General features: G+C 36.9%; 2 protein-coding genes across 2 annotated transcripts; one reads left to right on the forward strand and one right to left on the reverse strand.

Moving 5' to 3' along the window:
- Positions 1–7,498: 7,498 nt before the first annotated feature.
- Positions 7,499–18,491, reverse strand: LOC143304582 (omega-amidase NIT2-like). Its single transcript, XM_076627057.1, has 5 exons — positions 18,402–18,491; positions 9,077–9,261; positions 8,514–8,675; positions 8,006–8,239; positions 7,499–7,854 (listed from the first exon to the last, which is right to left on the reverse strand). The coding sequence occupies exons 2-3, from the start codon at positions 9,158–9,160 to the stop codon at positions 8,589–8,591; spliced, it is 171 nt and encodes a 56-aa protein (XP_076483172.1). The 5' UTR covers positions 9,161–9,261; positions 18,402–18,491; the 3' UTR covers positions 7,499–7,854; positions 8,006–8,239; positions 8,514–8,588.
- LOC143304576 (venom serine protease Bi-VSP-like) lies at positions 16,929–22,137 on the forward strand. Its single transcript, XM_076627054.1, has 11 exons — positions 16,929–17,097; positions 17,169–17,323; positions 17,652–19,148; positions 19,361–19,456; positions 19,533–19,811; positions 19,887–20,155; positions 20,239–20,335; positions 20,498–20,602; positions 20,680–20,849; positions 21,035–21,106; positions 21,251–22,137. Exons 2-3 carry the CDS (start codon positions 17,192–17,194, stop codon positions 17,805–17,807), a joined length of 288 nt encoding a protein of 95 aa, XP_076483169.1. The 5' UTR covers positions 16,929–17,097; positions 17,169–17,191; the 3' UTR covers positions 17,808–19,148; positions 19,361–19,456; positions 19,533–19,811; positions 19,887–20,155; positions 20,239–20,335; positions 20,498–20,602; positions 20,680–20,849; positions 21,035–21,106; positions 21,251–22,137.
- Positions 22,138–23,353: the final 1,216 nt, after the last annotated feature.

The raw sequence follows: 23,353 nt of genomic DNA on the forward strand, positions 1-23,353 counted from the left end.
GAGGATTCTGTAGTAAAATATATTATAATAAATTATAGGAAAAGCAAACTATTTAAGAAAAAATTACCACCTTCGAGTAATAAATTATAGAAGGTTACCAATGTAATTTAAAACTTAAAACTTAAAAATAATCTATTACACGTAACAAAGAAAAAGATTTCTTCGCAAACGGTAACTCGAAAATTACGGTCATTGCTGTAGAAACATAGTTTTACAGGGAGAAGAATTTCGCTAGAAACTCTCGACGATGTCACATCAAGCGAAAATTCAATAAAGCGATTACTAACCATACTACCAGCGGCAATCGTGTTACGGCAATTCGTAAATAAGTTAGTCTTCTATTTGCAGAAACGTCTCTGGCAATATCGTCACACTCTTGATTACGTCGGCGCTATCAAATGGTCTTTGGAAGAAAGTTTTCCATTATCTACTTTTGCCCATGGCGTCGTTCCAACAAATGAATTCGAGTTCTGAATCGCTTTGTCTCGTATTACGACTTTATAACGGTGTTTCTTTAAACTTTAAACGATCGTAATAAATGTATTTACCCTGAATCATTTATAAACTGAACCGGAATATAAAATTTTATTCCGCAAAAATCATAAAGTTGAAAGTTAGGAACGAATAACAAATGAATAACCTAGTTTCATTAAAAGGCACGTGGTTAAGGTACGCCAATCCGCGTAATAACTTTGACACTCCAATTATTATAAAATATGTATCCTTAAGGGATTTTTTTGCGCGAATGCAAAATACTTTTCATACGTGCATAAATACTGAATAAATGGGACGTGATTTTCAATATTTCTTTTTGTAGAATTTATAACAAAGTAACTTTTTCACAAATGTTTTCGCTAACATTTTTACAACGTAAATGTCTTCTTTTGTAATTAATAATTTCAATATTTCTCTGAACAGTTTCGTTGCGATAAAAAAAATATACAAAGCTTATGACGTGCTTGTTTAAAAATATTTATACGGAACAAGACTTTGAATTTGTCAGACCAATCGTCCTAACGAACGAATAAATTAAACGACTCGTAACAAAAAATTATTCCTGTCATTGTTGAGTGGCGGAAACCATTTATAACACGTCCCATACAGCGTAGATCGCATACACGGCTTAGGATGTATTTTTGGTACTTATATATACTCTATATATATTCTTACTCTATATATACTTATATGTACTCTATATATATTCTCTATCTTAGATATACCATAAAATATTTCGTGAAATCGCGTATTCGTGTCTAATATCAGGGATTCTCTTTCCATAAGTCTGCGTTTTCTATATTATCTTTCTTCCTTATCAGTAGGCATTCTCACAATTTGTGATTAATACTGCTCGTACAGGAATGTTAGGTTTTTGACGTTGTAAAATTTCACGTGAAATAATAATGCCTATATATTGACTAATTTATCAATTAATTAAATCCGTGTATATCAAGTTTTCTATAATTTAGTACTTTCGTGTAACTACAGAAGTTTGATGCAATATAAAACTTGATTAAAACAGCGATTCATTAGGAAACGAGAATAATGATGCAAATATTTTTTGTAGCCATTATATAGGATTTCGATCGCATAATTAATCAGTATCAACATACCAGTCTTTAACGGAAGGACAGAAAAAAGGGCAGACGGTACACAGACCACAATCATGATCATTTTCATGTAGAATATCAAACTGCCGTACATCTTCGAAAATTTCGTTAGTCGTAAGAGAAGCGATGAGAAGCGTAAGAGAAGTCGATGAGAAGCGGTTATTTCAACCACCACTGTGTAGGTACTGCACTAGCCAGAAGTATCTGCGACAGAAATCAGAATACACTCTTTTTCGCATGGTTGGATCAATTTCGCGTGGGACTAACCTGATTGAACCTAACGCGGGATAATTGTGTTAGGGAAGTGATACATTTACACTGTACATGAGAGTGTGTGTGTAAGGGCCAGAGGGCGTCAAGGTCTTAGTGGAGACAAAAGACTGTTGCCAGATGTTAGAAGAATCTAGGATAGTCGGTTGGCGACAAGCGTGCGTGCAAGACGTTCTTCAGAGTGTAATATAGATGTATAACTGTTGTGTGGGAAATATAGTCAATTATTTGTATTCCCAAATCCTCGAATTTCCTTAACATGGTAGCAGAGCGTGGTTACTAGTTTTGCAAGATATTTAGTGCGTGGTTACGATCTTGCGAGTGAGTTTTCAGTAAAGAAAAAAAAACTTTCAGAGGAACAAAATATACTTCGAGCACGTAGGAACGCTTGAGTAAGAAAAGAAAAAAAAAAAAGAAGAATCAATTAAAATGGAGAGATCGGAAATCATGATACCTATATTCGATGGTGAGGATTATGGAATGTGGAAGCAAAGAATCACGATGTTTCTCAAATATAAGGAATGCGAGGTTGTTACAACTAGAATGAGGAACGAAAGAGACGATGAAGACTGGGACAAAAAGGATTTGAAGGCGATGAATATAATTTATAGTGCAATATCGAACAGACAATTGGAGTATGTTAGGGAAGGAAAAACGGTGTATGATATAATAAAAAGGTTCGATGAAATGTACTTGAAAGAGTCGACGGCACTGCAGATCGTATGCAGAAGGAGATTGGAAAACATAAGACTGGAGAACTACAGTGATTCAGCATCATTCTTTAACGATTTTGAAAAATTAATCAATGAATTAAAAAGTGCGGGCGCACAAGTAAGTGAGAGGGAAAAGCTGAATTACATGCTGAATACGTTACCCGAAGAATACAGCTACATAGCGGACATAATAGACGCATTGAAAGAAGAGAATCAAACGGTAGCGTATGTGAAAAATAAAATAGAGATAGCAGAGAAGAAAAATAAATCCAATCGAGGAGAAAGGCAAACCAACGCCTTTTCTGCAAAAAAAGAAGGATGCTTCAGATGTGGAAGATTAGGACACTTTGCGAGAGAGTGTCAAAATGGCGTCCAAGCGGGAAGCAGTAACGGCTATTGGCATGGGCCAACACGTGGTCGAAACAGAGGAAAAGAGAACAAAGGCAATACGAGCAGAGGACGTGGAAACTTTCATCGTCAATCAACAACCGGCACGGGCGAGCATGGAAACTCAAGAGCAGGCATATGGATAGCAACGGCGCAAGCAGCAAACAGCAGTGAGACGAATGAAATAAGTAAGAACGAAATAGTGTGGCTATTAGATAGCGGTTGTACCGATCACATAATTAATAATATAAATTATTTCGATAAATCTATCGACCTAAAAGAACCGGTAAATATATATTTAGGCGATAATAGACCGATAAAAGCGACAAAAGTTGGGAATGTTATAAGTTGTTTTGAAGCATTCGGAAAACAAAATAAAATAAATATGAGGAAAGTATTTTACGCGAAAGAAATGTACGCAAATTTGATTAGTTTAGGTAAACTAACAGACAATAAGAATACGGTTATTTCCAAAGGAAATATTGCGAAAGTAATAGATGAGGATAATAAACTTACAGCTGTAGCGTTCAAAGAGAATGGGACATATAGAATAAAAAGTATATTGAAAGGGAAGAAGCACTTAGTAAACAGCGCCGAACGTAGTGGTATGAGTAAAAAGGAAAGATGGCATAGGATGCTAGGACACGTAAATTTTAAATACTTAAAGATTCTGGGTAAAGAGCAGCTAGTGACTGGCATACCGAATGAATTTGAAAAGGAACTTTTGAAATGTAGGGTGTGTATAGAAAGCAAAATGCATAACTTACCTTTCAAAAATAATCGAACTAAGGCTAAGGAAATAATGGAAATTATTCATACGGACGTATGTGGTCCCTTTAAGACTACCGGATTCAATGGAGAAAAATATTTCATTTCATTTATCGATGATTATAGTAAAATAGCTAGGATCTATTGTATAAAATCAAAAGATGAGGTCTTTGATTCTTTCGTACAGTTCGTAAATGAAGCCGAAAATTTAACGGGCAAGAGGTTAAAAATATTAAGATGCGATAATGGTAAAGAATATTTAAATAATCGAATTTATAAATTTGCTAGGGATAAAGGTATAAGAATAAATAATTGCCCAACATACGTACATGAATTAAACGGGACAGCGGAAAGGTATAATAGAACAGTGATGGACATGGCGCGTTGCTTGTTAGCGGAAGCGAAAGTACATAAAAGGTACTGGCCGGAAATAGTTTGTACAGCGGAATAACACCAGCTCAGATAAATGACCCTCTAACTTACCTTTGTCCTCATCGACGTCAGTGATTTTAAAGCTAGTTATAAAGTGCACTTCTCAGCCAGCGTCCACGGCAGTCAATATTATTTAACGGGTCTTAACGCGATGTAAAAAGGGAAAAAGGAGGAAAGAAGGAACAGGGAAGCAAAGAGGAAAAACGAATTTTTCATTTTCTCGAAACTGGATCAAGTTTCAGGCTGCTCGCCAAAGAGTCTGTAGCTAACGAGACAAGATCAGACAAACCACGCTTTAAAATTCCCACAGAACTATAATAATCCTCGAAATCAATACGATTCGTCGATCCATCGCCTGATTAAAAAATGAGATAGGATGAAGCTCACTAGTCGGCCATTGAACTTTCAATAGTGATTCTCTGTAAATGCTTGAAATTGACGCTTGGATTCTTTCCAGATTAACTAGCTTTGCCCCTCCCTCCCTTTATCTATTTTCTTAGATCGACTTAGACTGCCACAACATATTATCTTTCTTCTTTTCTTTTCTTTTCTTTTCTTTTCTTTTCTTTTCTTTTGATCTTTTAAAGCCCTAAATCGCTGGCTATTTTGTATACTATATATTTTGTACACTCAATTACTCTGTAAGTCATAAGTACATATGTTTTACAACGTTATTTGTCATATTTCAGTTAAACCCCAGAAAAGCCAGAAATATATTTGCAACGTGTTTTAACGCGTCCCTGGCAAAGATCTCAAAAACGAGTTGCGACACAATTTAAAGCGACAAATAGCACCGCGTATCTCGTTGTGGTAACACACGGTTCGCCAGCTTTTTAAAAGCGCTCTCCGTTTGCTTTTTCCTCTCTTCCCTGTCTCTTCGTTTTTTCTTAACGAGCAAAACCATTTTCGCGAGGACGAGAGTACGGAAATGACGTACTGGCAATTTTGTTTTGTGATAATACAAGCAGCTCGGTTTCAGTGAATTAAACTTGGCCCCAAGCTTCTACTTATCCCTACCTTCCTTTCCTTTATTTTCCCTTCTATATCCCGTGTTACTCGTGAAGACGAACAATGGTTCAGATAGATGATAGGCAGATTTTCGAGAACTAAATAAATATACGGTCGCGGATCGGTATCCTTTACCCCTCATTGCGGATCGAGTCGCGAGATTGCAAAAGCGAGATATTTTATTATTCTGGACATGGCCGGTGGGTTTCTCCAAATCCCTATTCATCCTAATTCTAGGAAGTATACAGCATTGATTACCCTCGATGAACAATTTGGATAATAAATTGTTGTTTTCTTCGAATTCTTTTGTGCCTTTGTTCGATCCATTCTAAGTCGATCTAAGAAAATAGATAAAGGGAGGGAGGGGCAAAGCTAGTTAATCTGGAAAGAATCCAAGCGTCAATTTCAAGCATTTACAGAGAATCAAGCGGGCTGGTTAAGGTCGTGAGTTGAGCAATTATCCCGCGTTAGGTTCAATCAGGTTAGTCCCACGCGAAATTGATCCAACCATGCGAAAAAGAGTGTATTCTGATTTCTGTCGCAGATACTTCTGGCTAGTGCAGTACCTACACAGTGGTGGTTGAAATAACCGCTTCTCATCGACTTCTCTTACGCTTCTCATCGCTTCCCTTACGACTAACGAAGTTTTCGAAGATGTACGGCAGTTTGATATTCTACATGAAAATGATCATGATTGCGGTCTGTGTACCGTCTGCCCTTCTTTCTGTCCTTCCGTTAAAGACTGGTAAGTTGATACTGATTAATTATGCGATCGAAATCCTATATAATGGCTACAAAAAATATTTGCATCATTATTCTCGTTTCCTAATGAATCGCTGTTTTAATCAAGTTTTATATTGCATCAAATTTCTGTAGTTACACGAAAGTACTAAATTATAGAAAACTTGATATACACGGATTTAATTAATTGATAAATTAGTCAATATATAGGCATTATTATTTCACGTGAAATTTTACAACGTCAAAAACCCAACATTCCTGTACGAGCAGTATTAATCACAAATTGTGAGAATGCCTACTGATAAGGAAGAAAGATAATATAGAAAACGCAGACTTATGGAAAGAGAATCCCTGACATTAGACACGAATACGCGATTTCACGAAATATTTTATGGTATATCTAAGATAGAGAATATATATAGAGTACATATAAGTATATATAGAGTAAGAATATATATAGAGTATATATAAGTACCAAAAATACATCCTAAGACGTGTATGCGATCTACGCTGTATGGGACGTGTTATAAATGGTTTCCGCCACTCAACCGCATTTGAATTTGTGAACACGATCGAACAATTGACACGAATTATTAATTTCCGTCTCTACTCTAGTAACGAGGTCGAATCGTTCTGATTCCGCGCATGATTAACAAATAATTGCAGAGGACATCAATTACTTGGATGGTCTTCCTGAAACTTGATCCAGTTTCGAGAAAATGAAAAATTCGTTTCTTCTCTTTGCTTCCCTGTTTCTTCTTTCCTCCTTTTTCCCTTTTTACATCGCTTTGTTTTACATCGCAATTTACATTTATTTGTAAAGTTTGAATCTCCTCGATATTGAAGATGTTGAAGCTGCAAGTATGTATTTCATTTTAATCCATTCGAGACCGAGATTTAATTGTAAGACGATACCTAGGTGTCGGTACGATCTGAATGTTTAGTTGGAATGATTCTGTGTTTTACTCTCTCCAGGGTATCCTTTTCATACTTTGATTTTAAATCGATGACAATCTTAAATAGTATGCCTCATATTTTTAAAATATATTATATATATATATATATATATATATATATAATAATTCTATATTGAAAAAAATATGAAACTAACATGATATATACATTACTACATAAGTTATATATAAAATATGTATATTATACCCTTGCCTACTGACTGATATGAATTTCTTTCGGTCTCGAATGCGTTAAAAGAGAGCGCAAAGAAGTCGAAATTACTTATTGTGATTAGTAAAACGACCTGAGAGGCAGACAGATACAAGAAAGAAGGAATATTATATTAGCGGCATTATCATGTTTTTGCTCTCTTTAAGTCTTTCATCGAGACAGACAATCTACAGGTATTAATCGACCAATTTCTCCAAGCTGATAACTTCGAATTGATGTTTATATATAAGAAGTGTTATGTGTTAATCTGTCTAAATGTTTAAAAGGTGTTATAAATTAAATGTTGTTAAACGATACGTAATTGCCTTTTGATCGTAAATTTTACTATCAAGGGGTCTTTTATGTATGCGTAATCATTGTGAATTATAACAATTTATGTGATCGATATTAAAGCTGTTTAAAAGCATGTATTTTTTTCTATATTATTATTCTCCTATATTATTATCCTATATTATTATAGCATTCCTATATTATTATAATATCCAATTACATGTTGATACACAAGATATACAGATTATTATTTATAACGTTTTGGTTTTCTTAATTGAGTCATTCGTTTAGTACAAATGATAAGAAATTAGTAATAATTCACAAAAAAGGGATATTGTAGTAGAAATATTATAAAAAAACATTTTCTGTTTTAGTGTAGAGTTACTCCTTCTTACAGACAGTGTCGTACAAATATGTACGTCTCTGAGAAAATGTAGGTATCTGAGCCCTTACTTCCTCAACAACTTTTAGATCTGATAGAAAAAAGAAACATACGAAGTAATAAGTAATGCTTACTAATAAATTCAACAAATACAGAGGAAGATGGCTAAATCGATAAATTAACGAGACTAAAAATTAATTACATCATGGATCTCTCGCTTTTAATTTTAAGCTGTAAATTACCGATATCGGTGACTGCCATATTCTCTTGAGTTTCCAAATCGTAAAGAATCTTTCCCCAGGGATTGGTCAACTGTGTATGTCCCCATGCGACGTAACTTGCTTAAGGAACACGAGCCGGTGATATGCAAGTAACGTATAATTGATTATCATTCGCTCTGAAACGCTGAAGTAATGACCAGTGCAGTGGTCCAGTGGTCATATTGAATGCCGCTGGATATATCAGCATTTGGCAACCTAACCCAGAGAAGCAGGAAATATGAAGCCACCGAATACCAATTAACTTCGTAGTTGCACGGTTCACATTCCATCATTTCTGAATATGCGAGGACAGTCCTCTTATTGTGCTTTTAATTCTTTTATTTGTTTCATTTTCAGCAAATATACTGGTTTTTTAAATTAAGCTTCTTTTTATACAGAGTTGCAGATTATATTAATTTTATATAGAATATATTTAAGAAAGATATTTAATTTTTTGCTAGTTAAGTATTGATCGATTAAGTTACTGTACCTTTGTTCCGATAAATGCGTGCCATTTCCTCGAATCTAATATCATAGCAAATGCCAATACCTATTTTGCAGCCCTTCACATCGTTAGGGAGTTACCAGGACTGAGTGAATCACTCTCTCGAAAAGTAATCTTATTAGGAATGTCGATGTCGAATAGATGTACCTAATAACATAAAAATGTGGTCGCTAATTCTATTGCTGCAACTTTTGTAATTTAATATCAAAGTTACCAACTCCTAAACTTTAATTATTTTTTATTTAATAACTGACAGCGTTTTTATCACTTTCTTTTATTAAAAAATCTTATCATTTAATAATGTTTAAAAAGGAGAAAAAATAAGTATAATAATATTTTAAGTATGTGAAAAATTTATACAACAACAAACACATTACAACAAAAATGGGCGTTTCCCGTATCATAACGTATTTTATAAACCGTAAATTATAGAATTGGTTATAGTATACGTATGTACATATGTATATTCCTAAATTATTCCTAGATAGAGTCACTTTCTTCACCCCAATATTTTCAAATTCAAAGCCATAAAGGAATATATTACTTACCTTTCGGTGCTTTGCTATCAAAGTTCCATCGGGACCCCAAATAGTACAGGTATTGTACAATTTATCGCCCTCTATTTCAGGCATCGTACCACCAACTACATAGATGTTGTTTTCTTTAGCTGCGTTAGATGAAGCAACGCTCGTTTCACCATCAGGAATACTCTCGGCGTATTTTGGAAAGTACTCTGCATTGCAATATTTCAATTAATGAAAAATAACTGTCTTTTGTTCCAACCATAAATTAAATTGAAATGTTTGTCAGTTTTTTATTTTTTAAATTATTAAAATAACTAAGCTTTATATTTCGACTTAATTAAATATGCAATTACTTAGCTAATAGTATATATAATAAATTGTTTCTACAGGTTCAAAATGAAAAATGAATATTTAGAAATATTTAATTACGACAATGCTATTTGTGTTAGCATCAGTGGCTTGTTACTCAACGACTTTGCTAGTACTTTTTGAAACATAAAGTTAGTTTTCAATTAACACATATACTAGAGGCGGAATTATAAATGCAAAATAATTGATAATACTAATTTATAACTACCTAATTATTAGTATCTTAAAAAATATATTTATACAAAAATCACGATAATCATGGAAATGGGGAAATCCTATATTCTCGAATCAATTCACAATTTATTTTGTACATTAATTAGATTCCGCGCTCATCAGTACGTACTCACTGGCGACATCGAGAAAATGTATCGGCAATTCCTCGTACGACCAGAGGATCGGAAATATCAAAGGATATTATGGCGCAGCGCGAGTGGAGAAACAGAAACATATGAGCTTAACACCGTAATACTCTTATCATAGAAATAGAAGCAGTCCTCAATTCCCGCCCGCTAACTCCTATCTCCACCGATCCAAATGATCTCCTAGCCCTCACTCCCGGACATTTCCTCATTAGCGATTCATTAATGTGCTTACGTGATCGAGATTTCAGAGACATTCCATCGAACCGACTCTCCAAATGGCAGCATATCCAACAGCTTAAACAACATTTTTGGAACCGCTGGCATAAGGAGTATTTGAACGAGCTAACCAACCGCAATAAATGGAACAAGGGTGGACACAGCATCCAAAAGGGCACAATCGTCATCCTCAGAGAGGACAACGTTCCCTCCATGCATTGGCCTCTGGGCCGAGTTATCAAGGTTCATCCAGGCGCCGATGGTGTCATCCGGACAGCTACAGTTCAGACGGCAAAGAGCATTTTGGATCGGGGCGTCAAAAGGCTTGTCCCACTGCCAATTCAACCCGATCTCGAGAAACCCGAACAACTAGCCACCGAGACGAAATAAGATGGGAACTTCAACCACACCTCCCTAGTTTGATCGGTACCCTCTCAACGGGGTTAGGTTTGTTTTGACCGCAGCACATTGTGCACATATGGATGGAATAGAAAACATACACAATCATAATATTGCCATTCTTAGATTGGTGGAGGAGGTGCCATTTTCGAGTAACTCCTCAAATATATATATATATATATATGTCGGATCAGGATTCGAATTTTGGGCGCGCGACGACTCTTCATGTGGACTAGCCATCGTTTCACAAAGCCGAGATTTTATTTACACGTATATACAGGTCTATCACTAAGCTTAACAAATAATAAGTACAACTAATAATAAGTCTAACAAACACTAAGCCTAATGAATAATACGATCTACGAATAATTAAATTAAATAATACTATTAGCAATGTTTGAGTTCAAACGAATCCACGGTCACCGGGATAACTCCTTACTAAGCGAAACTAACTTAGACGCAAATGCGATCCTCGAAAACGCTCGATGTATCACTCTCCAAGGCAATCGCAAGAATGCCAGCCTCGTGGAGATTTTTCTCCCTGTACGATTGCATTTTGTTTTCTATCCCCGTTTGGAAGCATCGAGAAGGTTCCAAACGCCGTTGCTAGGCACACTCGTTGGAAGCATCGAGAGAGTTCCAAACGCCGTTGCTAGGCAGTTTCTGCCTGGAGTTTTGGTTACTAAATACAATGTATGTCCCATTGCATCGGCACCTCCGAGGCAACATCACACGTGGCTCGGCCCGCTCTCGAGGCCGCATGCCGCCACAACCACACTTCTCGGAAAACACATACAACCACTCCAGACCTCCGTTAGATAAAACATCCATCCCGTGACCGTGGCTACGTTCAGCGACCGATTGTCACCTCGAACCCAATCTCGCTTATTACAAATCTTAAACAATTACAACTATAATAAAATCTAGGCTAAGGTACTAGAGGATGTTCCCAAAATCTCCAAGGAAGGGCTTCGGCTTTCCTTTCATCTCCGACACGGCCATCCTGACTATCACACGTCCTCGGGTGTACCTTCGTCAACAAAACAAAAGGAAACAAGATTAGTGTCATTGTGATTAGCATTCAAAGTGCCAGTTGCATTCTGCGTGCTTTCAGTCGGGTCGTAATGACATGACGGACCATTCTCGATTTCACACCCAAATGGGTCTCATCCTTCGAATCGCACATACTCTCAAAGTTCGTTACATAACCAGCTTCGTAACACGATCGCTGTCAACACTAGACCGCCTCCAGCCTCGTGACATTGTCACTGTCGGTACTAGACCAGCTCCAGCTTCGTGACATCGTCGCTGTCGGTACTAGACCAGCTCCAAATCCGTGACATTGTCGCTGTCGGTACTAGACCAGCTCCAACCTCGTGACATTGTCGCTATCGGTACTAAACCAGCTCCAACCTCGTGGCATTGTCGCTGTCGGTACTAAACCGGCTCCCAGCTTCGTGACATCGTCGCTGTCGGTACTAAACCGGCTCCCAGCTTCGTGACATCGTCACTCCCAGTGCCTGACCGCACTGAACTCCGTCCCATGGCCGCACCTGGGCTCATATAATTCTACGATCCTCTGGGATCGGGGTACTCGCATCGCCATGGTCACTGTTCTCGTCATCACAACAGACATCCAACTCCGCAGGAATGCGACTATCCGGCATTTTCCTTAACCTGTCATGACTGTACTTGTATGACCTTTTCCCATCCAGTGTTTTCAAGGTATATCGGTCTCCTTCCAGGACCTCCGATATCACAAACGGACCCCTGAATTTTGGATCCAATTTTGTCTGGTTCCTTTCTTCATTTTGGCGTAGTACCAAATCACCAGGATTAAACCTAACTACTTTAGCTTTGGTTTTATCGAGTCTCTCTTTGTCATACCTAGCACTAGTTTCCATCTCCTTTATTGCCTGTTGTCTTACACTGGAGATATCTATTTCTTTTTCCTCGATGTTATCAGGTAGTAATAAGTCATACGGTCTTGCTGCTCTACCAATCAATAACTCTAAAGGACTCGATTTGGTTACGCGGTTGATGGTGCAATTCAAAGCCAATTGCATCTCCCCGATCGCGTCTTGCCACGAACGCCCGGTCGTTTCCACCGTTGTGAACATATTTTTTAACGTGCTCATAACACGCTCTACTTGCCCATTGGCCCTACTTGCACCGGTCGCGATCAAATGAACTTTGATTTGTTTGCTTGCACAGAATTCTTGAAACTCCCGGCCCGTGAAACATCTACCCTGATCTGCTATTATTCGACAGGGACTACCGAACAAAAACACGGCGGACTTAAGTGCCTTGATAACGCTAAGCGAATCCAATTTGCGTGTGTGATGTAAGTGCACGAATTTCGTAAAGGCATCGATCAAGACGACGACATACTCTTTCGAGTCATTCTTGCCACTCAGCTTGCCCGTTATGTCCATATGCACCGTATGCCACGGTATGCCGGTCTTAGGTATAGGATGCAGTTCAGCCTGTATTTTACCTGAACTAGCCTTCGAAACTCTACAAGCATGGCAGTTCTCGACAAACTTGCGAACATACTTCGCCATTCCCTCGAACCAATAATACTCATAGAGCTTCTCGAGCGTTTTATCCCATCCTAAGTGCATAATTGACTGATGCACATGGTTGATGACGGACCATCTAAAACCTCTCGGAACAATGGGTAAGCAAAGGGTTCTGCCCTTTCGTTGTACTTTACGGTAAAGTGTACCGGATCGCAGTTCGTAGGTATTCGCGATATCTTCCGCGAGCTCTTCGTTCTGTAATTTATTAACGATTTCGGAGATTTGCGGATCGCGACGTTGTTCCGCTAATAGCCAGTCTTCGGAGATCTCGGCCAGATTAATCTCTTTCTCTGCGACCTTGTCTATCATACGGCGATTCAAGTCTACGGGGTTTCGCGAAAAGAAATCTACGTGGGCCATTCGTTTACCCTCTCGATACATGATGTCAAAATCGAATGTTTGCAAATAAGCCCACCACCTATAAACCCGGTCGTTTAAGTTTACTTTGTTGCTGGAGGCTTTCAAAGAATTACAGTCCGTAACTACTAAGAATTTCCGTCCATGTAAGTAGTGTCGGAAATGCTTAACGGCGCTTACTACTGCTAGTGTCTCCAGTTCGTACGAATGATACCTAGATTCCGCGGGACTGGTCCTTTTACTATAATATTCGATGACTCTGTTTTCCTTTTCGACTCTATGCATTAAAATAGCTCCATACCCCTCCGAACTAGCGTCGGTATGTAACTCTATGGGCCGATTGGGATCAAATATCATTAACACCGGCGCGTCGGTCAGAACGGAAATTATCTGTTGTCTTATCTTTTCGTGCCTGTCCGTCCAAGTTATGTGCTTGTTACTAGAAGTGAGTGCGTACAAGGGTTTCATCACTTGCGAAAATTTAGGAATAAATTTTCGGAAGTAAGAGGCCAAACCTATAAACTGCCTAAGCTGTGTGACGGTCGACGGTGCAGGTAAAGAATTCAAAGCTTGTATTTTTCCCGGGTTTGGACGAACTTCTCCGTTACGAATTACATATCCCAAATAAAGTACCGACGTCTTCAGAAAAGAACATTTAGCGAAATTGAAAGAAAATCCGGCGTTTACGAGAGTGTTTAGTACAGTGTGCAACCTTTCTAGAGCTTGATCTATTGAGTCGGCGATTATTAGAACGTCGTCCAAATAAACAACGACATACGAATAAGCGAGGTCGCCTAAGGCCTTGAAAATGGCTCTCTGGAAAACGGCTGGTGCATTTTTCAACCCAAACGGCATCGTCACGTATTCGTATTGACCGTCGGGGGTAACGAACGCAGTATATTCCGTCGAGTTAGGGTGAATGGGGATCTGGTGAAATCCGCTAGCCATGTCCAGGCTAATGAAGTATCTCGCACTCTGCAATCTCGCGATTTGGTCAGCAATAAGGGGTAAGGGATACCGATCCGCGACCGTATTTTTATTCAGCGCTCGAAAGTCTACGCACAATCTGTCTGAGCCGTCCTTCTTCTTCACGAGTATTATAGGGCTCGCGAACGGCGAATTACTAGGTTTTACAATTTGTGCTTTAATTAACTCGTCTATCCTCTCGCGTACTATTCTTCGCTCTTCCACGCTAAGCCTGTAAGGGCTTCTCTGCACGGTGACGTTGGGATCGATTAGCCGTATTTCCAACTGGCCCGTACTGACGCGAGTACGCGGGAAACCCGTAATGAATGATTCTTTGAATTTTTCGAGAACAGAGATTAATCGATCTTTATAGTTACCGATCACATCAGTGTCAACCTCGTTAATGTTGACCGCATCTTCTGCGACTTTACCACAAGCGTTAACGACCTTTGTTTTACAAATAACGAGGCTATCTTGCGCGATATTTACGTCGAATCCCTGGCTCAAAATCTCGCGACCAATCATGATGTCGTATTTTAGGTAATCGTCAGCAAGGACATGAAAAACTATCTCCAATGTAAGATCGTTAATACGAACAGTGGACAAAATCTGAAGTGTACTCTTAATACAAGTATTCCCGATTCCCCGCATCACTACCACATCGGTTATTCTTTTGCCCGAAAATTTCGAGGCTAGGGACTCTTTGATTAACGAACACTCGGCCCCAGAATCAAAGTAAAATGGATACGACTCACCCAGATGGCTTAATCTACCAGCCGGAGCTTCTACTACACAGGAGTCGATCCGGCGTTCGTCAATGGAATCGTAGTTTCTTTTCCGCGATGATGGGCAATTAGGCGCGATATGTCCCTCCTCGTGGCATTTGAAGCAGGTCACCTTCGACGATGCGGCTGGTCGTTTTTCCTTCGGGTTTCGTATATCCTGCTCCTTCCCCGTTTGTGTTTGCAGGCGACACTCCGTTCTCCTATGTCCGTGAGCACCACAGCGGTAGCACTTAATCCGAGGAACTGATAGCCTGCTGCGTTTAGCTTCAGGTTCCGTTAGTGAATTTCTTGGCGAAAATGTCGGCTGATCGTTGTAAGGGAGAATCCTCATTTCATCATGAAATTGGTCCTCCGTCCTGATATTATTCGCGAGCGTTAGTCGCCGAAAGCGTCGATCTTGTGAACTCAGCATATAAAGGGCGAGGGCATTGATCACTTCGGGCATCGTTAGATCTTGCAACTTCATCTGCAGCATGGAGCGGAGGCGACTACCGTACGCTCCCGGAGATTCAGTCTCCGACGGTCGTTCTCTGGATATCCTTATTAACGCCGAAGCGGCTGTCTCTCTGCCACCAAAACGCGAAAGAAATTGTTCCTTAAACGTTGGCCAGGTAAGCTTTCCACCGCGCACCATTTGTGAAAGCCAATGCGCAGCAGAACCCCTTAGGGCGCGATTTAGAGCGGAAAGTAACGCACTCTCTTGCATCGGGTGGTCTTTCAAGATCAGATCAGCATGAGAGCACCACGCGGATGGATCGGCGCCCGCGCCTTCGGGGTCAAAACGTGGTAACGTTGCATCCTTAGATTCCGTACTCGGTCGTTGCTCCCCCGTTTTGTGCGCTAGCGTCTGAATTAACTCGCGTATAAGGTCCATTTGCCCTTGTAGCACTTTAAACGGTTCTGATCCCACTTCTGATGTCGGATCAGGATTCGAATTTTGGGCGCGCGACGACTCTTCATGTGGACTAGCCATCGTTTCACAAAGCCGAGATTTTATTTACACGTATATACAGGTCTATCACTAAGCTTAACAAATAATAAGTACAACTAATAATAAGTCTAACAAACACTAAGCCTAATGAATAATACGATCTACGAATAATTAAATTAAATAATACTATTAGCAATGTTTGAGTTCAAACGAATCCACGGTCACCGGGATAACTCCTTACTAAGCGAAACTAACTTAGACGCAAATGCGATCCTCGAAAACGCTCGATGTATCACTCTCCAAGGCAATCGCAAGAATGCCAGCCTCGTGGAGATTTTTCTCCCTGTACGATTGCATTTTGTTTTCTATCCCCGTTTGGAAGCATCGAGAAGGTTCCAAACGCCGTTGCTAGGCACACTCGTTGGAAGCATCGAGAGAGTTCCAAACGCCGTTGCTAGGCAGTTTCTGCCTGGAGTTTTGGTTACTAAATACAATGTATGTCCCATTGCATCGGCACCTCCGAGGCAACATCACACGTGGCTCGGCCCGCTCTCGAGGCCGCATGCCGCCACAACCACACTTCTCGGAAAACACATACAACCACTCCAGACCTCCGTTAGATAAAACATCCATCCCGTGACCGTGGCTACGTTCAGCGACCGATTGTCACCTCGAACCCAATCTCGCTTATTACAAATCTTAAACAATTACAACTATAATAAAATCTAGGCTAAGGTACTAGAGGATGTTCCCAAAATCTCCAAGGAAGGGCTTCGGCTTTCCTTTCATCTCCGACATATATATATATATATATATATATATATATATATATATATATATATATGCTATTGAGTATTACTGAAGTATCATATCCTGAAATTTCTTACTGTACACATATATTGTGTCATAAAGCGTGTACAATTCTTTCTCATACTTTTGGTCATTCGTTTCCTGCATTTTCATTTATTTTTTTATTTTTCAGGGTACGTATATCCCATTTGTACGAAAGAGCCCCTACGAAAGAGCAACTTCGTCGGCTATAACCCCCTTGTTGCTGGATGGGGAGCATTAAGATATAGTAAGTGATATCAATTTTATAATAAAATTAAACAGTTCCAGTCTTAAATATCTTTCTTATTTTCTTCGTAGGACGACCACGACGTAATGCATTAATGGAAGTACAAATGCCAGCGATTAAGAACGCCGAATGCAAAATAGCTTATTCCAAATTTCCTAATGCACCTGATATCACTGATGGTATAATATGCGCCGAACATGCTCAGGGTGGAGAGGATTCTTGTACGGTAATTAAGTTACAGAGTTACTACAAACTATACGGTATCTGAAGACACGTCAATTCGAATTAACATCAAATCGACGTCTTAAACATTAGAAATAATAGATAAACACAATTTAATAGTTTTGCCCACTTCTCACACCTCATTATGGTATTTAATCTAATTTCCTTCTAATCTTAGTTTTGCTCAAAATACATATAACATGTACATTATAAATTGGAGTATTTCTATACACAAATCAATAGAAGATTATTACTGTATATAAGTATAATTTCAATACAATTCGATCGATATATTTCAGTATCTTTGATTAAAAATTTAACGATCCTTTCAGGCTGACCGCGGCGGACCACTGCTGATACAACATGAATTAACCTCGTATTTAATAGGTATTGTGTCTTACGCTTATAAGTGCGGCACAGCTGGCTATCCCAGCGTTTACACTAGGGTCACATCGTACCTTGACTTCATTCTCCAAGCGATGCAATAATATGATATTACTGTTCCATAAATATCATTGTGTAAAAAACGTAAAGTTGGATTTTCTTATTGTGGAGATAAGAAACAGCTCAAATTTACATTGTTTTGTACGTTACAAATTATAGGCTTAAAATGTACGAAATGTAACTTTGAAACGACACTAATTTTTTACGCACGATAAACCTCCACGACTTAGGTATGTAAAGATGATAAACGTATATTAATTCTATTATTTTGGTAATAATAAACCAACTTTCTGAGAAGTTCTGTAAATTTCGTTTCTGTTGTATCAAGAGAATAATGGAATATTCCACTTAGATCGTATACTTCTTGCATGTACATACAAAATTTTCCGGCTAATCTAAAACACTTCATAAGATAGAGAGCTTCTGGAGATTCGGACACAGAGAGTGCATAAAATACAAGATAAGTCTCGTGTCTTTCAAAATTATTTTTTATTCGCTAAAAACGTCCTGTGTACTAATGCAATCACATGCAACCTCGAAATTTCGCTTATTTTTTATCACTTTCCAATTCAATACACTGTTTCTGCATTTTTGACTATATGTAAGAGAAATTTCCATTCAGCCAAAGGTGTACTTACAGATTATAGATTCCTATACGACTCTCGGTAAAAATTTATCCGCACTCCAGATAGTTAAAACTTCTGTCGACCGTACTGATCCATCTGCACTCTTCGTATGACGTCAATATCTGTTCAGTGCTGCTGCGTAGGTTTCATTGTGTTACGTCAATTCGTTTGTGACCGTTGCGCGAGTAATGGCGCTTTGCAATGGCGATTTGCAGGAAAACAGTGCAGGATGCTGTGATTCGTTTCTTGTGGTCGGAGGTTATGTTTGATGCCTATATTTATCAAAGATTTAATGCACATTATGGAGAAAGTGTTTTGTCACGAAGTGTGTTTGAATGGGCACAAAAGTTCAAAGAAGATCGCACAAGTGTTATGAAAAAACAGCTGGACGCCCGTCCACATCCACGATGACAACATCGAACGTGCTCATGAACTTATGCTCTATGGAATAGACGAGTGACACTGGATAATGTGGCAAATCATTTGCAAATCAGCCACGGCTCTGCTTATGCAATAGTGCACGACAGATTTGGGTTTTAAAAAGTTTGTGCGAGATGGATGCCGAGAAAGCTGATGAAAAGGTGAAGACGACGATGCATTCGTGGTTCGCAGCTCAGCCCAAAACATTTTTTAACGAGAAAATACGAAGGTCCTTCAGCAAATGGACAAAGTGTATACAGAAATTGAGTGATTATGTCAAAAAATGATGTATGTCTTTTTTGACAATTGCTTAAAATAAATTCTACACCGACAGAGCGGGTAACTTTTTACTCACCCTCGTAAGACACTTAAATTTCCAATCTATTATGATGAATAAAAGAGCTTATACTATTAAATCTAATTGTATTTTGTTGCATGAGGGTACACGTGTATGTGATGTACATTACCTTTATATCCCCTTGAACGCTTCAATATTGCGCATATATACTATATTTTGTACAGCTTCTATAAAATTTTGTATGTTTGTTTAGGCTGTTAATCTAGTTAATGGAGTACAAAGAAGTGGCACAATGATGTGGGCTGATGACATTTATAATTATCAAGGAATCACCCCTACATTCGCTCAGGTATATATCGTTGACTATAATGTATTTAACATATATGATTGTTAGAATATTAATAATTAATTTTTAATTCTATCAGAATTTTAATGAAACTGTCCCTTGGGAAGGAAGAACTGATACCTTGATATCACGGTTTGTACATCCTATATATACGACAAATTTTAGAACATTATATAACGAAGAACCAGATCGCCGTGGCCATGTGATGTGAATAAAAGGACTTGAATTTGATGATATTTTTATAATGTTAGATAACATAACTAAGTATCTTCACAGTAAGATAGGATGACATGGTTTACATGATCTTAATGTTGTTCACTTGAGTGATGATATTATAAGGAAAAGTGTAATATCACAGGTAGGATGATTCATAATTTAGAACTACTAACTCATGTATGTATTAAAAATTAAAGAAATATATTAAATTTTATAGGATATTTATGTTTAGTAACCAGTAATTCAGAGATTGGTATTCATGGTTACTATAACGAGGCTGTAGAAACGCACCCTTTCTTCTTTGCAAATGGTCCTGTATTTATGTCTAAGCCGAAACTGGAACCTCTGAATAATTTAGATTTATTCTTGTTATTTTCTAAAATACTTATCTACAGTATACCATAAGGAATGATACCGTATCGCAGCTAATCAAGTGCCTTAAGAAACATCAACAGGATATCACAGTAATCCCTTATCGACTGATATGTAAGTAAAAGTTATGTGTCATTGTTATACACAGTTATGTGTTAGTGTTATACACAGTTATTTATCATTTTCTATTAATTCAGTTGTAGCCACTACAATATCTATGACACTGGTAGTAATTATGAGAACAATAATGATGTTCTATAAGGGGAAATGATGATTAGGAACAAAAACTTACAGGTAAGTCAAAGTATATGTTATTTGCCATTTGAAAAGAAAGTTACTAACTTAGAATTTTTTGATAAATAATAATTGTGCAAAATATATTGGATTTCAAATTTGTCAAAAATTGAAATTTAAGAAGCATTGTAATAATATAACATTAATATTTTGATTTTTCAGGAGATGTCATGCGGTGGATGGATAATATGTAAAAAATATTAAGCAGTATATGAATTTTCATATTGCGTAGAGATAACAAAATGAATTTTAAAAAATGTCGACATGGTAATAAGAAATAGCATCATGACAAAGAATATATAAAGACAGTTTCATTTTTTATAAATAAAAATTTGTTGTTCCAGATTTTGAAATATAGTGAAACGTTTAATTAGTATCTTAATATCTTTAAATAATTATTATTTTAGAATCAATTGTAATTGTATCATACGTACTTTTGAATTCGTGCAAGAACATATGTAATTTTGAAGTAGTTATTATTAGGAAATTGTTAGACGCGAACAGTATGCGAAAAGTTAGTATGCAGTGTAATAATTATCAATCAAAACACAAGAATTAAATTCTTGAGGAAAAAATTTCCGGAATTTCTTATTTACACGATTATAAAGAAATCCATAATAAAAAGGAGCTGCTTTCTAATACTTCTCTTCCTTGTAATGCCTATGTTAATGATAACGAGGTTCGACTCTTTGTTTTTAGAGGGATACTGGAAAATTTGAAAGTACAGTACCATTGGGAAGAAAATCACGATATTGAAAACGATATTTGCAAGTAAATTTCCAAGAAATCTGTTTTCAAATTTTCGCTTTCTATTTCACATTAAAAGAAAGGGCTGCCTTCTTTCTCTGCAAGACAAAACAAACATTCTGAATCTCGTATCAATGAATGATGTCAATAAGTTATTTTGCTTTTCAGATTGAACAATATTCCAGATTTATTCATAATTTCATACTACGCGAAGAATAGACTTTCATAGGTATACAAAGGAAATATTAAGTATAGGAAAACTCTTTTTCGTTGTAGGTGACATATGCTTCACGGTTGAACACATGTATTTTTGAACACATATAAATGAAAAAGTACTCTTATGGAGAAAAAGAATTGATACCTTCGATTGACATTAGATAATGTATATAAACTTATGAACAATCACTATCGGTTTGTATTTTAGGTGCACACGCAGATTTGTTGGAGTTCTTATAAAATGTACATCCTGTACGAACGTTTTATTCTTCCAAATTTTACGATACTATGTCTCATATAATAACTATATGGATTAAACGTAATATAAATGATCCGAAAATAGACTCGAACGACATTAATTGTCTTTCTATTTATACCAATATCGAAAATACAAGTAAAGCCGGAGCAATAGTATGCAAGAATGGACTATTCATTATTTTAAACCAAATCATAGCATATTCAGAATGCACAGTATTATCATGAAATGTAAATGAATCAGTTGTAAACGAACGATTTTACTGTAAAATCGTTGCCTCCTTTTTTTCATCTGAAATATAGCAGCAATGAGTACATTCTTTTAATATATAATAAAACGAGATATCTTTATAAAGTTACATATGTCATCACTGGTAACTGTTATCTCGTATGACACCAAATATACCGTTAGTATGGAATGATATTTTTATGAAGATATACTTTAATGATAGATTTTATGAATGAAACGTTATATAAGAAAAATTATCTCTTGTCATTCTATGAAGTGTAGTAGCTAACGAAGATTAATTTTACGAAGTATTGGAGCAAAAGAGAATTAAAAAATTAAAAAGATCTAAATAAGATTGTTCGTGTGGCTTAATTATCTCAATTCTGGTACACCACTTGTTACATTCTAACTAATTAGCGCTAAACAATAACTTGCAAATATTAAAGATATTAACACCTTAATATTAACACCTAAAGGTTTTCAGGAAATTTTATAATATTTGATTATTGTATATCTAGTCATTGATTGATAAAATTTCTTGTATAAGCATAGATCGAGGTTGACGTCATACGCAGATTGCATATCATTGACAGGTATCGTTTTAATTTATTTTATGGCTAGAATCATTTGAATATTATACGAATAATTATTTCCATTCGAACGATTAATAGATCACGTACCTATAAAAGATATATTATGAAAAAGACGTGACGAAACAAAAAAATATTGGAAATTCCGTTGTCTGTTGATTTTTATTTCCATGTAATTACATATGAAATGGGTAATTCATTAACATCTCCTCGAATCGAATATAATTCGTTACACTTCACAACGATTCAAATAATGGACGGGAAATATATAATAAGTTTCCTGTCCTTGCGTTAAAATAGTACTGTACAAATCAGATGATACAGGAAATACCCAAAAAACCCAATTACATCCACATTGCATGACAGCACACTTGCAATGGATTTTTGTGATTTCAATGTCACAGACAATGACACAACTAATCAGAACACGTTCGAGGCTATAGACATTGAAATTACCGCGTGTTTAATACGTTTAAAGCATAAATCTAAATTTCACGCGATTATTTCTTTGTACATTGTGAAACTCTTAAATTATCTTAATCGAATAAATAATCCTAATGTAATAAAACATCTTGAAATAGACCTAAATATCTGAAACAGAAACTCGAAGGATAAGAAATCCTAAAAGGTACTAATCCTAAAATAACAAACTCCTAAATAATAAACAAGTGATAAAACCTGTTATAAACAATAAACCTTACCTGGAATAATCAAATCCTAACTAATCGAAAATAAAATAAGGCAAGCAATTCTTAATCTTTCAAGTAATTTTTCCGAAAACACAGAAAGATAGAGAAATTAAAAAGACGCAGCACAAATTGCAGCACAATGAAAGTTTCAGAGCGATGAATACGATCGTATTAAACTAAATAATTTTCAAAAGTGAAATTACACTGAAACGTATATCGATGATATTTGTCATTTCTACGATCTGTTTCGCTTGATCGTGCTTCTTTTCTGATGTAAATTCAATTTATAATA

This window comes from Bombus vancouverensis, unplaced genomic scaffold (genome assembly GCF_051014615.1).
Source record: "Bombus vancouverensis nearcticus unplaced genomic scaffold, iyBomVanc1_principal scaffold0040, whole genome shotgun sequence".
Lineage (NCBI taxonomy): Eukaryota > Metazoa > Arthropoda > Insecta > Hymenoptera > Apidae > Bombus > Bombus vancouverensis.

Excerpts from the sequence above, each read along its gene's own strand:
- LOC143304582 (XM_076627057.1), bottom strand. The coding sequence starts at position 9,160 with ATGCCTGAAATAGAGGGCGATAAATTGTACAATACCTGTACTATTTGG. Across the intron at positions 8,676-9,076 it reads TGATAGCAAAGCACCGAAAG|GTACATCTATTCGACATCGA; the intron begins GTAAGTAATATA and ends TTATGTTATTAG.
- LOC143304576 (XM_076627054.1), top strand. The coding sequence starts at position 17,192 with ATGGAAGTACAAATGCCAGCGATTAAGAACGCCGAATGCAAAATAGCT. Across the intron at positions 17,324-17,651 it reads GTGGAGAGGATTCTTGTACG|GCTGACCGCGGCGGACCACT; the intron begins GTAATTAAGTTA and ends CGATCCTTTCAG.